Genomic DNA, 15,746 nt, shown 5'->3' with positions numbered 1-15,746 from the left:
TGAATTCAAATAATTGGTAAAAACAAAATGGTTCGGTGTAAATACAAACCTTTGTGAAATTCCATCTCTGAATGAAATGCCTAGCAACATCTCTTGCTGCCTTGCCCTGTACTGCCACTCCTATATCATGCCAAGGCATTCTGGGAGTTTTATATCGGTCAATAAAATCTGTAACAGAAAAAAAAACCAATTGTTTCTGATGTTCCTATCCCTAATCTGTTCAAACAAAAATCATACATATATATATATGCACATGCACACATTTTGCCAGTGGTGATTTGTTCAGCAAACAATTCTAAACACAAGTTATTTAGATTCTGTAGATTACTATAGCTGGTTTAAATTGCACAGAGCACTTAATGCAAAATGGATGTTTTCCAGAGGTCTTCCCAAATATGGTGAGTTTTGTGACAAGTCCTTGTTCTATATCCGGGGGTTAAACTAAGCCAACATAATTAATCGCACTGAACTACAGTATGTTTACATTAGATATTTTCCTGTGTGAAGTCATTAATTGCGAAAGTAGAAAATTATGTATATGGGGTAAATAAAACTGATGCATCTATGACAACACTCAGCTTGTTTTTTTTTCCAGTATGTTTGGCATGGATCCATTATGTTAGTGCATTTATCTAAAACCCAATGTTAAAATGTGTTTTCTTAGTGTTTTGTTACAAGACAGATCCTCAATTATTTTGGGAGTTGTATTAAGGTTAAGGGAGTCTATCCCATTTTCAGTAATCCACTTTCTGTCAGCAGAAAAGAGTTTTTAGGTTGGCTCCACGTTTGGTAGAAATCTAGAACAGCCGTTATCGTATCCAATTCATCTCCTGACAGGGTTTCACACTGGCATTGTAACCAGTTCAGGGCAGGGGATACAGATTTTCAAGGGGTAGACCACAAATTCCGCATCGCAGCGCATACTGTGTAGATGACCCATCAACTGGCCATATCCTGAAAGTGAAAGTCAATGTGTATAAAAGACAGCACAGTTGAATTACCAGGTGTAATCTGGGCTGGGGTGATTACTCCTCCTGACATGGCTTGAGCGTATTCATAGACACCTGCTGTATTTGGCATGTCAGAAAGAAGTATTGTACTTGAAATCTCAGAAATAACTTGAAAGGTGGGGATAACTTTATAAGGAATTGTCACGATTCCATATGTGCAAGTATTTTCTATATTCCAATATGTTGGTAGTGGCCACTCATAAGCACCCTTTCATGGTAATAAATTAGGGTGAACATGGCTGACTGTAAAACCCTCTGTAACATGCATGGAATTTGGAGAACTGTGGGGAATACACCTTGTGCGTGTCACTGTTCTCCAGAAACAGCCTTTTCCGTTACAAACTAAACCTTTACTGACTTGCGCTGTGATTCCTTGAATCCCTTACACATGGAACAAGGGTTGATTTGAAATGCATGAGGTGAAAGATGCAGATGCATCAATCAGAAATCATATAATATACTGTAGATACAGGATTTTACCGTCAAAAGGCTTGTTCAGTTTAACCCAGTCCTTGAGGATAAAGTTGCAGTAATCCTTGCCATGCCAAAACCTGGCCTCTCCACATAGCTCATTGCTACTAATGTGACTTCGGAGTGAGCTTGTATCTAGAAAAAATAGAAATATTTTTGTATTTTTTTTACAGAACGAATGACTCATAATCAAGCTGAAAGAAAAAAAAGAAACAAAAACGCTTTTCTTCTTTTAGCCATCTATTAATGGGAGGCTTGTAATTTAGGATGCACTCTTAGTGGTTATAAAGGAGGGTAATGTGATGTGGAAGAGCTTAAAATACTCATTTTGTAAATGTCATTAAAATCGTATGTATGGTACGGTAGCTCAATTTATTGAGTCATTCTAATATCACAGCGTGCTCTAAATTAAGATGGATCTCTCTTTGTGCAGAAAAAAGCTACAGTGCCAACTTTTAATTTGTATCAGCCATTTCCTTTCTTCCTGTCATATTACATTTTTCAGTAAAACATTTCACATAGTCAGTTTTTGCTCTACAATACAGACTTAGTCTATAACAAATTACATATTCCTTCTGCATGGTCCGAATCGAGTGTTAATTAATGGATTACCTAAGCAAATCATTAATGAAACTTCACTTTGTTTTTCATTTCTTTTGTTGGTGAAATGGAAAATATTAGGAGCAGAAATGTATCAATTCTACAGTATAAATAAGTAATTATTATTAAGTAATGATCTTGTAAATGAGAGGTACAAGCTAATAGCCAATGTTCTCGTGTTCATTAGTCACGTAAGATGTATTGTAGAAATCAGGATGCTTCCTTTCAGAATATTATCACTACAGTATGTATAAAAATATCTGGCTGCTGGTAAAACGATCTCTTATTCATAATTTTCAGTATTGTGAAATGCAGGACAACAGAGATGACATTTCTCAATATTTATTTAGCAAATCATATACTACTGTACAATAGGAATGCATGAACAGCTAAAGTAGAAAAAGACATACTGGACATAAATTTATTTGTAAATTGCATAGCTGTGTTGTTGAACGTTTAACTCCTGCATAGTGGATACACAAGCAGAATAAGGTTCAGTTGTTACCTACCATGAGGCAAAGTCAATGAATACTGTGTTCGAAATGTCCCAGACTCACTGGACTGAAGAGACAGACTTTTGTTGGACACCTCCCTGGGATGGATCTTTCTCGAGCTCAGACTGCTCCTGCTGCAGTACCCTGGGCACAAACATGTGGCGTCACACTCTGTATTACATTCACAGAGTTTGATTTTATTTTTGAGTTTTGTTGAGTTTTCAATTATTTGTTTCACATTATCCTTCATTTACCTTATCTCATGAAGTGAGCCTGGGGACGGATTTTAATTAGGTATTGAGATTTCGTTTAAAGGTGATTATAGTACAGTCATAAACACAAACTCTAAAAGGTAATGAGCTGGAAATAATAAGAGAACAGTAATGTTTTCCTTATATTTCTTTTTAGAATGAAAACAATTTTTAGATGAAAGCAAGGCTAATGACATCACGTGATCAAAATGAAATCCTGCAAAATTCAAACCGCACAGCTGATCTCAAATCAAATCAAAATCAAATCAAATCAAAGTTTATTTATCAAATGCACAACAATATAGAGCACAGCAGTAGTTGCTGGCAGAAAGGCAAATCTCTCTTTAATCATTGTTTTCCCACAGCAAGAAAACACACCTGCTCTTCCAAAAATTAAGACATTTTTTAAAAGACAAGGGACTCTAATGGAGCAACTATGCGGTTTTCTTCTCACCTGCTTCAGGATCTTCTGAAGTGTGGCTGCAGTCCTCTGTGGTGGGGTCCTCAGAGTGTGCGGTGTGAAGCCTGCTGCTCTGTGAGGCTGGCCTACCGCAGCTCCCTTCCTGCAGGTGCTCATCAGTGTGCTCTTTCTTCAAGCCCTTGCTCCGCTCCACACCGCTTGGACTGTCTTTGCCCACCTGGTTGCTCTTGGCTTCACTTATCTCTTCTTCAACTATTATAGCCGATTGCTGTGGAAAAGCCGATGAACAGATGTGAAAATCCCAGCATGCAATTGCATTTCAGTTCATTGTGCGCTGAGAAACCGTCCACTTGTTAATACGGTAAACCTTCAGTTTAACACACTAACAGGGGGCAAAGGGTGTCCATTATTGACAAATGTCGGTTAAGTCATAAATGAAATTTTTTCAGCTCTAAACACACCATTATTTAAGAAATATATATATATTTACAGTACTTTACATGTCCTTAAGATCTGACTTATTTTTGCAATCAACACCCTGTGACCTGGTTAGTGAATGTATGGATGGAGCAACCGTCAATGAAAACTCTTCCTGGGCCTTCCTACAGGCTCTTTATTTTTTGTGTAATGAATGAACTGTATAGAAAAATTGTTAAAGCATACAAAACACAAACAACGCCGAATGTAAGTATTTCGCCTACCCCGATCCCCTATAATTGCCCAACCCCTATCCACTATAATTGTCCTACCTCTATCCCCGATAGGGCAATATTGCTATTCATTAATTTTAGACCCACTTAAAGATATATTGTAGAAAATATGTTGCATTTTATTTTATTATGTTTGCATTTTACTGAGAATTATTACGTATTTGTCCCATTTTAGTGTACATTACTGTACGGAAATTGTTTTTTGTAAATGCATAAAGTATTGTTATACAGTATATCAATTGCAATCACTGTTCAGTACATGTACATTAACAATACCTTACAATTTACTGTTCCTAGGTCTTAGTTAGCCTACAATTTTATTACTAAGCACCAGAGCTGTGCCAGAGAATAAAGAAATCACTTGCCTGACATTATTCTTACTGTTCCGGTATATCTTTGACATTCAGGTATTATTTGATTTAATTATTTTATTTCCTGCTCTGGATTTTCCCCAAACACCCTTATTTTGTAACAGTATAAAGCAATACAACAAGAGGAGGTAGCATAGCACCTGGACTCACAACTGAGTGGTTGTAGGTTTGAGTCCCTGCTCCAGGCACTGCTGTTGTACCCGTGAGAGAGGTACTTTACCCCTGTTGCTCCAGTCCATGCAGCTGTATAAGTGGGTACCAGCATTGTTGGGAGTTAATACCTGTGAAAGATCTGCATCCCATCCTGGGGAAATCACTTGCTCTGTAGTCTGCTTAACACTAAAGAAACCATGATGAGCTCTGGATACACTCCTTTCTTACACAACACAGAGTGTAATCACTAATCATACCAAAATACCAAAAAAATGGTGCTTTCTAGACTTTTATTGCAGACAAATTACAAGAAACATTGAATTAAATATTCAGTAGTCTGAAGGTGTAATTGATCCCTGCTACAGGGACCCTTAATGCTAGTTTATTTATTAGTGAGTTGCAGTGAGACAGAGCCTAATCCGGCAGGTGCAGAGCACAAGGCAGGATTACACCCTGAACAGTAGCCTGTACAGTATATCGCAGGGCACATATGCATTCGTTCACATGGGGGTTATATTTAATAATTGCAATGAATGGCCTGGGACCGTGGGAGGAAATCGGAGCAAACCCACAAGCACATGAGGATAATGATCAGCATCGTAGTCTGCTTATCAAGGCCAGGAACATAAAAACTGTGAGGCAGCAGCTCTAACTACCGTGCATCTGTAGCCCCCAGATTACACACTAGATATGGTTAAATAATGTTAGATAAATGCTTATCAATGTCATTATTTTAGATGTATTGTCCCACAGTCGGAAATGTCAAAAGCCATACCAAAGGAGCAGTGTGAGAGATTTAACAGCTCTTCTTTTTTCTTCTTAGTCGGAGAGTCAGAAATACACTGCGGCAGCAGACAAATCTACAACTTCCAGCTACTACTAAATACCACTGGCACTGCTTGACTTAGATCATGTGATGATATTTCCTGGGGACTAATAATCTTAAAGTATTTCACTAAAATAATGTGCAGTAAGTATTCTGAGTCAAATATAAGTAGAATGCCTCTTTTCACAAAACGTTTGATATGTCTGAGACACACTCCCCACGCAAACTAAGGCAGTTTTGCAACAAACCTTAGATGTGAAATCGTTTTTTTTTTCATGTTGAGATAGTTTGAGTATTTGTCAGAATAATGGAATATCTAAAGTTGAATTAATCTGAATGCCTAGTTCATTGTGCACAGCAACGTTCCATCAGGCCTCAAGATACTAACTGTAATGTAACTATGCCTTGTTTGTTGAAGTACAAGCAAACATGTAGACCGAATAAAAGAAAAGGACATAGAAACAAGCCATTTTATAGAAATATGGATAGGTTGTTCATCTGTGTCCACAAAGTGTTAAGTATCTGTATGTTCATATGTTGCGCATGGGGTAATGGTTCATAGAGGATCATAGCTTCCACTTGACAAATGGCAAATGTCACAGCAGTATTCTCCTGGTAGGCATAATTTTATTAAGTGCAAATATCACTGTGCTCCTTAGGAGACGTTTTAAAGGTTATTCCAACAGCTGTAACAGTTTCATGTATATTAGCAAAGATTTTACAGTTGAGGAGCCCCAAGTAGGACAGGCACAGCCACTCAAGCATAGAAAAAGAAGCCCTAAGTGAATGCAATAAACTACTTCATAGAAAGAATAAAATCATGTTTATTTAAACACTTCAGACATATTTAATGACATGATGGCAGGTATGTGCTGTACTACGGTAGATTCACTGCGGCAGGGTATGTACATATGGTAAATCATTCTCATTTAGTGGTTACTAGTAATTTGTTGACTCATTCATCCATGGAGGACCTTTATGTTTAATGCAGTTCTCATGAGGCAAAGAAAACTCCACCGAGGCTAAGCAATGTTTCTCAGCGTGAATGAGTAAGGATTATCTCAGAGCCCTCAAAGGGAGTCCCGGATATTTTGGAACTGGTATTTATTTTTCCTTTTAAAAGCAACTCTTCTGATGCTGCAAAAACACAAAGAATGAGCTCATAAAGCTAGAAACACCCTCTCCTACTAAAGATTCAGTTTCACACCCCAAGGCATGATGCATTAACAACCTCTAGAGAAGACAGAAGATTGATGCTGATCTTTTCATACAAAATTATTGTCTGTTTTACAGAGAAAGTTGGGGCTTAGTGTTGGGTAAGCTCACTTTGCCAGTGTTCCTAAAATCACGTCTGACTCTTTATATAGACTCTGAATGTGAAAGTCTTTTTTAGCACCTCGCTTCTGATTCATGTCCACAACAGCATACAGTAGATTGTCTTTACTAACTTTCTGATGTATTTAGTCATTCTGAAGTAAAAACTGAAGTTTAAAACAGAAGTTTGTGAAGAAGTCAAACCCTAATCTCGTCCCCTATGTCTAAATATCATGCTACTCGCTGACTCGCTCCATCCAAGTTCCATTTTCATTTCACCCCATTTTTGCCCTTGCAGCAGCTCCCTGTCTCTTGTTGACAGGTTGGAGTTCTCTTCAACCAGGAGAGTTACCCCATTAAAACTTAATTTACATCCTCTTCAAAGTATTTGACCAAATTACTGAAACCAAAACAAATACAAGACAGCATTTTTGGGGATCTCCCATTGTTATATTAAAGGGCTTAGTGTTTATCACTAATTTAAAATATTGTTTTAAAAGCTATTTTAATAGTGTCCACACAATTGGATTTTTTAGCTGTTTTTAGCTAGGTGAATTCTGATTTGAGCCCAAAATGAGTACGAAGAAAACTTCTGTTTCCTTTTCAGTTTGTAATCTACTAACCTATTGAAAAGCCTGTCTGTATTAAGGCAGCCTGTTGAATCATACTAAAACTAATTTGGAGGAAGTTATGAGGCTTGAAACAAGATCTAAGTTGTACAGTGTAGCAGCAGAATTTTGAAAATACCATTAATTTAAATAAAGAGACTAAAAAATGTCTTGTATACAATATCCAACTACCCAGTCTTACAATTTTGGGAAAAGGCTTGAGGATTTGGCAATATGCAAGGCAAGGCAATCAATTGTCTTGCTGATATTTAAATTATACCTCTATCATCAAAGGCTTTGGAAACGTTTTGCCCATGACTGAATCTGGTGCACCTCCTTTCATATGCACAGAAACTGTCACCTGTCTGATATATTTTGACGTGTGACACTAACACGCATCAAAAACACACAGCTGTTATCAGCTTGGCAGGGAAAAAGATGAGAGTAGCCGTAATATTGACAAACACTGGTGCAGCACTCCTGGCAATAAGTCTCCATGGGTCATATTTGCAAGATGTTTACTGTGTTGTCACATTTCAACAAAAACAAAACAATACAAGTTTCCACTAATTGACTCAAAGTGGTAAGTAAAGGGTACCTGTATTAATAACTGGAACTTGCTTCATACATTACAGTCATCAGTTGTCTAATTGTATTTTATACATCATTGCCTTTGCAATGAACTCAATTGGTGAGTTCAGTTCTTGATTATCCTGAAGTGCAAATTCAGTGTTAAAGGTAATATCTACACACTTTTTTGTGGCTTGCAATCTTGTGTATCCTTAAATCCACTATGCAACACTGCGGACATGCTGTATGTGTGAATTCCTCTCATTCCATTAGTATCGATATTGATGAAAGATAATTAAAGGTAAAATAGTAACCTATTTGAAAGGGAATGGAGGTGAATGGTCCATATAAGTGGAGCATACTTATTACTTTGAGATAACACCAACTTAATACCTCTAAGGCATGTTTCCAAGATTGTTATACTATATGTGTCGAAAGGGGTGTGTCTTTAAGGAGCAGAGCCCTCGCTGAGAGAGCGACACATTGTCTTCGCAGCCACATATCTGTAAATAGGTGTTTTAACAAAAGCCTGGGAGGAATGACAGCAACTTCCCCTTTATCTCTGCTGTTCTAATTTATAATCCCCCATGACATCCCCTCATGAAAAGTTAATAATACCATTATTATTGCCCTTTCCTACTTCCATTCAACTTTTGCCTCCATTCTCCACCTTGAACCAGGTTAGGCAGTTTAAACCACTCTCTGCTTTCTTCCTGTATGTGGGATTCCTCATAAATTGAACTTGAATTGTTCAGGATGTAGGGATACTAGTCCTTCCCTGAGAGACCAGAGTGAAAGGGGAAAAGAGCGTGAAGAAAGTACCCTCGTTAGTTTGGGAGAAAGTACAGGGCTAGGTTGAGGGGTCCTCCTCACACTCCCCACATCAGTGAGACGGTGGTGATGGTCATCCCATCTCCCATAAGCCAGGTCAATGCCTCCCAGAAACGCCACGGACTGGTCGATCACCACCGTCTTTTCATGGTGCGCCCAGAGCAGTATCGTCGAAGGGACATGATCAGGGTGACGCATGACCTGCCGACAACCACGGAGACACATTTTCAAAATATGAGCAGGTATCATGTGTGTCCAGATGACTGTGTTTGACAGTGCCTTCAATTGACATTGTCCTGTTTTGTGAACTGAATTTCCATCAGATATGACATTTAAAAGTATTGGGATGTGGGGGACCCCAAAACAGCGACTGAAGAGAAACATTAAAGGCACTGATCTAAAAAATCGACAGAGGGAGTGCCTAGGCATAAAAACAGAAATAAGCAGCTTCTGTTGCCCACCGCACGGAAAGTGAGAAACAGCTGTGTCTACAGTGAATCTTTCTTATCCTAGCCATCCTCCTGCTCTCGGCACACACTACGTTCAGCAGGACCTAGGGACTCAATCTAGGACACCTACACTGAAGAGCTCGCATGACACAAGTCCTCAGGGCTGGTTTCTCAAGCACTTTAAAGAATATCATTGTTTGGTAGGGTTTAACTGCCGCTGAAAAATAATAGTTATGATAAGAAAATCTGACGGCATGTCAATCAATAATAAGCCTGAGGATTCGCTGGAATAAAATTAGAAGACATGGCAATTCGTGTAGCCATATCTCCAAAGAGATGCCTTGTGCTCCCCACCTGGGGAAAGCAAGCTTGATCCTGGAGAAGAACGGCCTGGGGAATTTCCTGTAGCTCACTGTGAAGAAGACAAGAAATGTAGGGCGCCAACCACAGAGATCATTTTCCTGTAATTGTTCTTCAATCAGCTCTCCTGTCACCATACTGTACATGGTCTAGTAGCCTAACGTTTGCGTGTCCAGAGGCCTGTCACACAGAGAAAGCTAGTGTGCCGTCTGTAATACATTTTGACGTAACCTTCGTTCATTGAATGATGAGAAAAAAACAACACAACAAAACAAAGAATCCCATCAGAAACCTGTGGTGGAGAAGAATGAGTTGATTTGGGGTGACATCACTTACGCTTTCTGTACATCTGTCTGCAGACAATTGTATCCTAATTATCTCCTGTTTCACTGACTGAGTTTGAAAAGGTCATCACCTCCAAGATATCCAGCCATTTTCCTCTGTCCATTTAGAATAGAAATTGATTTGCAAATAAGATTATTGTAGAACTGCTTTGAAAGAAACTCTTGAAATAGAACAAAGCTCTTCTTTTTCTGCTTGTTAATGATATATTGCATTTGTCTTGGGTGTAAGAAACCTATTCATGAACACTGTTTTTTCTTTATAATGTTTTGTAATGAATTACATAAAACCTATTATACTGTGCTGCAGACATTGGTGATTTAGGAAGCAGACAGAATTTAATATGGAATCTTTGTATAATATATTTGGTTCACCAGAAAGCTGTTGGTAATCAAACCTGAGATTTCAATCGGCTCTCTTCTATAAATGCTGCTTTTCTGGATTCTGTATTATAACAATTTCATCTAAAAAAATGTCCATTTTCCATAACTAACCCAATTTGTTTCAATAAATCATAGCCTATTATTCCAGATAGAAAAAGATTCTATTCCAAAACTTTAAAAGTCTTGCATTTATTTTTCAACCGAAGGTATATTCTGAAAAACAGAGCGGGGAGATTTCAACAGCCTTATCCCCTTGACCAAGTTATCCACGTGTCATCAGAAACGGACAATTCTAACATGTCAATGTTTCATACATGTACTTATGTTTTCATGTTTTTCTTTAGAACCTTGTATTTTCTAAGACTCAATAATTAAACAGAAAAATGACATGATAGGCTCCTTACCCTGATGTTTGGGTGAAGTCCCATGAGAGTTTTCTTGGTGTATTCGCTGTTAAGGCCCAGAACTACTTCAACTTCCTTGTACAGGAGAACACATATTTTCACTCCTTGTTCCTAAGAGACAGGGAAAAGAATTGGGAAACCATATTGCAGCCACCCCAATAAATATTTAATGAATTACTGTACTAGTGGGTGTAAAGGAACCTGCAGATTGCTTATGGTTCTCATTTTGTTTCATTTAGAAAAATGTATATGTTTATATTTTAAAGTTTTTTATTCACCATATAGTGAGTAATGCTTTTTTATGCATGCACCACATTGCATTCACAAATGGTAAATTCCTGTCAGCATTACAGTATGTTTTTCAGTTAATATTGAGCATCAAAAGAAGCTTATCACCTATAACTGCAATAGTTTCACAAAGTTATTATCAGGATACAAATAAACACAATATTTTTTGTAACAGGTGTGGTGACTTTTATTAGAACAGACACGGTGTAGATAAATCGATCATGTCGATTAATGTTTGTCATTAACAGGGGTTATGAATGGGGGGTCTACTGTGAAAGTCAGAGGCTGCAGACATGTATCATATCCACCGTTGGAAGTGATACAAGTTGTACACTGTGACATATACATTGAACTGGACTGCAGATACTGTCTAGTGGGATTCTGTCTGAAACTTTGACAAGCATGCGCCTTTTCGATGGTCTCTGATCATAAATGCCAGACATCATTCCAGATCATCCCAGTAGTGCTGCTTTCTGGTGATTAGTGCACAGATCATAGGTCTTGATCCCTATGGAGCCTGGTTGCCATTAATGACTACAAGATGAGCTCTGTAACAGCAAGACATTTCTGCTCAGACCATCACACTTGGACCATCCCAGTGATTGGTCTGTTGTACACAACAATCAACATATTGTTCTGGACAGCTGTGTCACACTTGCTGATGTCCATCAGGGCCGTCTACAGAAACTCTTGATTCATCAACAAACGTAGCTCCAATGCATATGTCCTCCTGAGGTGACCTACAGTATCTTACTTTAGCTGATAGTTCATTTGTGGAAAGTGTTTTGTTGTAACGTTCTGTCAGATGAGAAACTGCTGACTATGAACATTCCAAAAGGTGATGTCCCTCTGATTAATGGAGCATATTAGTTCTTTTCTATGTATTTCTTACTTAATTTTCACCAGTATTGATATTCAATAGGTAAAATCACTTCATCACCAGTGCCCAATCAAGTCTCACACTAATGAGGCGATTGAATGTTTATGCAATAGCAAGCCTATTACGTTCAAGCCTATCACGGCCACTCATAGGTGAATAATCAAGCAAAATAACAGTGCAACCTTTAAATCGATTTCCAAAATTGGTCTACTTTATTTTTCTAAAACATACAGTACATGCATAAATATATTCATAGGTTTCCTTTGATGCTCAGTTTATAATATTATTCATGCCCTAGGCACTTAATCCTAACATGCTTTCCATTTTTTTAACAAGAATCTAACTACAAGAGATAACTGTAGGAGGTGTATTTTTAAAACCAACACAGTAATTGAAGGAGACAATCTGTAATATTTAAAATATAAAACTGTACTGTTACCATGACAATATTTTTCTGGTCATATTGAGAAATCATCAGAAATGAGTTCAATATGATAAATACTTACAGCTTTTCGTTTTAGGACACAGTCTAGTCTCCAGGTGTTTCCATCCATGACTGGCCTTTTCAGGAAGATTTCGGGACTTAACCTGGCACAATTAAAACTAAATCAGGAGCAAGAATGAATGTAACACAACATTTTACAATTAATGACATAAAACAGAAAGAATGAATGAATGAATGTCCAGTGAGTTTAAAATCTTTGGACCATATCTCAGTGTGATGCATTTATTGCATATTGATTGCTTTGTAGTTGGATTAACCTTGAACAGCAGGTCCGAGTTTTAAGCCTCCCTAACTAAAATATGTCAGAAAACAAAGTTTCAAAGTTTGGAACTGGAAAATAAGCTGTTAAAATAATTTTAAAAGCACATATTCCATCCTATATTCAATAATAGTTTAATCCAATATAAGCTCACCGTGGGCTAAGCCTGGCCTGACAGACAAGTGGTTCAAATCATGATACACTCTGGAAGGGATGAAAGGAATGTTTAATCATTACTCGTTTGGTTTCTAAGCTGTTAGTCTCAGATCTGCAACACAATGCCTATAGATTGCCTATAGTTTGCCTATAGATTTAGATGTGTTTCTTTTTGGCAATCTTGTGTTCTTAAGTGCAACGTCCACACTATGGTCCATCAAAATCGTTACAGCAATACTTCATGACACTTTATCTTTAGTGTTTGGTTATAGAATACTGTATTTCCCAGTTTTAGTGCTCTTTGGAGAAACGGTGTTCAATAAATATTTCATGCATTTTAAAAATTCAATGCAGGCAGAATGATTTATGCAGTTTTTAATCAGCCAGCTGTTACATTTATCATCATACCACCATCCTGTGATGAATATCTCTTCCTTGGCTGCTTCTAGTGCATCAGCAATAGTGTCAAAGTAACCAGCTGCATTGACAAACCTGCAGGGGAAGCACAATAACATAATTCATGAAAGGGAAGAAAACAGTTTTGTTCACACAATACTACAGTAAATTGAAAATACATCCAATCTTCAGTGAGATAACTTCCAAAAACCACAGACAAGTTTATTAAATGTTTTGCTAATTAAACATTGTTATTAATTATCTCTGAACAGCTTTACAAAATGTATATACTATACATAAACAACAAATCTTTCCCTTGGACAAGTCCATTTCAGTCCCTCTCATTTCATTTGAATGAGTGCTCACTTTTGTCACTTCCAGGACTTGGAGGTATTAAAGCACATTTTGCCATGTCAATCACTGTTTGGGACGGTGAAACATTCGTCCATCCATTTTCTATCTGCTTCATCCAATTCAAGATTGTGGAGGAGCTGGAGTCTATCCCCGGAAAGGAAAGGGCATGAGGTGGGATAAGACCTGGATGGGACACCAGTCCATTGCAGGGCATACACAGACACATACACACTTGGGCCAATTTTCCCAGAAGCCAACTAACCTACCAGTATGGCTTTTGACTGTGGGAGGGAATCAGTGGATGCAGAGGAAATGCAAGTGAACACGGGGAGAACCACAAACTCAAATGAAGAAAACACCCCACATCCTGAATTGAACTTAGAACCCCAGCACCGCGAAGCAACAATGCTAACCATGCCACCCCAAAGTGAAACATCTACCAAAAAAAAATCTTTGCACAGGTTGGTGATGTGCTTTACCATTTTGTTAATGTGTTTTCTCTCACAGGAGCAAAGGATCCATGCTGGTTTTCTTTCATGAAGTCCGTCCCATATTTTTGTGAAAACTCATAAATGGACTGTCCCCACCACCTGGCCTGTCTGTAAGTCGAGCATCTAATGGTAAGTGTCCTAAAAACAACATATTGGAACAATAATAAAAAAATTACTATTTTATGTATAGAGTGGAGGACTTACTCTGTTGTGCTACTTAGTGGCATTGTGGCTCAGTAATTGTAACCACTTACCTTCACAAGACAAAATGACCCCATTAAGGCAGAACCACCTGTCATGAAGGCTTGTGTTTACCATTACTAACAGGCAGTCCCACCTACTGGCACACCAGAGTTAGTCTTTCATAATATATTATCAACTTATATCAATTTGAGAACAATTTACCCATACTGTATTAGGTTGCCTGTACATTGGGGAATTGTTCTTTAATATTGAAAACATTGTGATATTAACCAGCCCTGAGACATGAAAACAGCGGGTTTGCAGTCTAACAAATTGCAAAGATTTGCTGTTCTTTAGTGTTTTGTTCATTTTGTATTTGTGTATCAGCAATGTCTTCTTCCCATAATTATGCACATGTTCTGGGACCCATTCTTTCACATCTTGCCTGTCTCCTGTACTCTAAAAGGAGCCCACATCTTTCTTATCTACTGATGCACTCCCAGTCTCTGAATCAATGCTCTATATCAGGTAATCCCGGTCATGAGGAGCCATTATCCAGCAGGCTTTGTAGATCATCATTAACGCGTCAATTTATAAACACTTGGAACAATTTCATTTTCACCATTTCAGAAGGGGATTTTTTTTCAATTATATGTAATTTAGAGATCACTGGAAAGGAAAATGCCAAAGCTTCAAGGCTCTGTAGGGCTTAAGGACCACAGCTTAATTGCATCTATTAACTGACTCAACAGATCAAAATCTTTCCAGATATGATTTAATGGTTACCTCTAAGACCTGCCCGGTTGTATCTCTAGGGGACCAGGTCTGGGCCACCTTTACACTATACCTCAAATGTTGCTGCTCTTACTCAACTGAGAACAGCGGTTTAAGGCAGTGAGGTGAGCCCAGGTACATCTGAGACAGACGAGGAAGCTGGTGTAAGCAGACAGACAAGTTGGTGTGATGAACAGACAGACACAGTTCAAGCCGCAGTCAGAGGTGAAAGCAAAGTCCAAAACTGGGAAGACAGAGGGCAAAACCACATAGGAAAATCCACAAGCGCAGTCATAAAAAAACAAGCCAATTTTATAGTCAGGAGTAAGCACACAAGTGAACAAGTAGGGTCAAAACACTGGAGAAAAGGGAGACTAGAATGCCAAGTCACAGCAACTGGCAGATTGAGTACAGACTCTGCCTGATTCCGCAGATCTTCTGGCGCCTTGTCCGGTGTTCTGACAATTCCTTATGTACAGGTATATGTCAGTTTGTATTACAGATGATCCAAAATGCCAAATTACTGTACAAAAACTACAGAAAACTGTTGGTTTAATGGTCCTGGCTTTAAGGACGAGATTTTAATCAGCCAGCTGATTAACAGACAAAATTGCTAAAGATACATTTTGACTGTAAATTCAGAAATACCAGACAATACAATAATGGACAATAATGATAATAACGATGATAATGGTACCACAATACCGGGCAAAGACAGATAAAGAGGTACTATACATAGTCCAGATAACAGCATTAGTTTATTCTTAAAAATACTGTAGGGCAAAATTGAAGAAATGAAAGTGTGAGTCGGAAAATACATTTAATGTAAAATATTTTACATGTACTGAACAGCAATTGCATCATGGTTTGACATTGTTTGAATAAAAGTGTG

General features: G+C 38.0%; 1 protein-coding gene across 1 annotated transcript in view; it reads right to left on the bottom strand.

Annotated features, from left to right (window-relative positions):
- LOC148836066 (phospholipase D1) overlaps positions 1–15,746 on the bottom strand; it is a 43,271-nt gene that overhangs the window by 14,471 nt on the left and 13,054 nt on the right. Inside the window, exons 9-17 of the mRNA XM_088913497.1 lie at positions 13,886–14,035; positions 13,065–13,148; positions 12,243–12,324; positions 10,569–10,679; positions 8,622–8,831; positions 3,281–3,515; positions 2,591–2,719; positions 1,491–1,616; positions 50–168 (exon numbers count right to left, since the gene is read on the bottom strand). Of these exons, the coding sequence (XP_088769623.1) occupies positions 50–168; positions 1,491–1,616; positions 2,591–2,719; positions 3,281–3,515; positions 8,622–8,831; positions 10,569–10,679; positions 12,243–12,324; positions 13,065–13,148; positions 13,886–14,035 (1,246 nt within the window). The remainder of the gene's footprint in view (positions 1–49; positions 169–1,490; positions 1,617–2,590; positions 2,720–3,280; positions 3,516–8,621; positions 8,832–10,568; positions 10,680–12,242; positions 12,325–13,064; positions 13,149–13,885; positions 14,036–15,746) is intronic.

This window comes from Atractosteus spatula, chromosome 4 (genome assembly GCF_055471065.1).
Source record: "Atractosteus spatula isolate fAtrSpa1 chromosome 4, fAtrSpa1.hap1, whole genome shotgun sequence".
NCBI classification, from domain to species: Eukaryota; Metazoa; Chordata; class Actinopteri; order Semionotiformes; family Lepisosteidae; genus Atractosteus; species Atractosteus spatula.
Note: the sequence above shows the minus strand (reverse complement) of the source record. Positions and strands in the feature narration are given on the sequence as shown.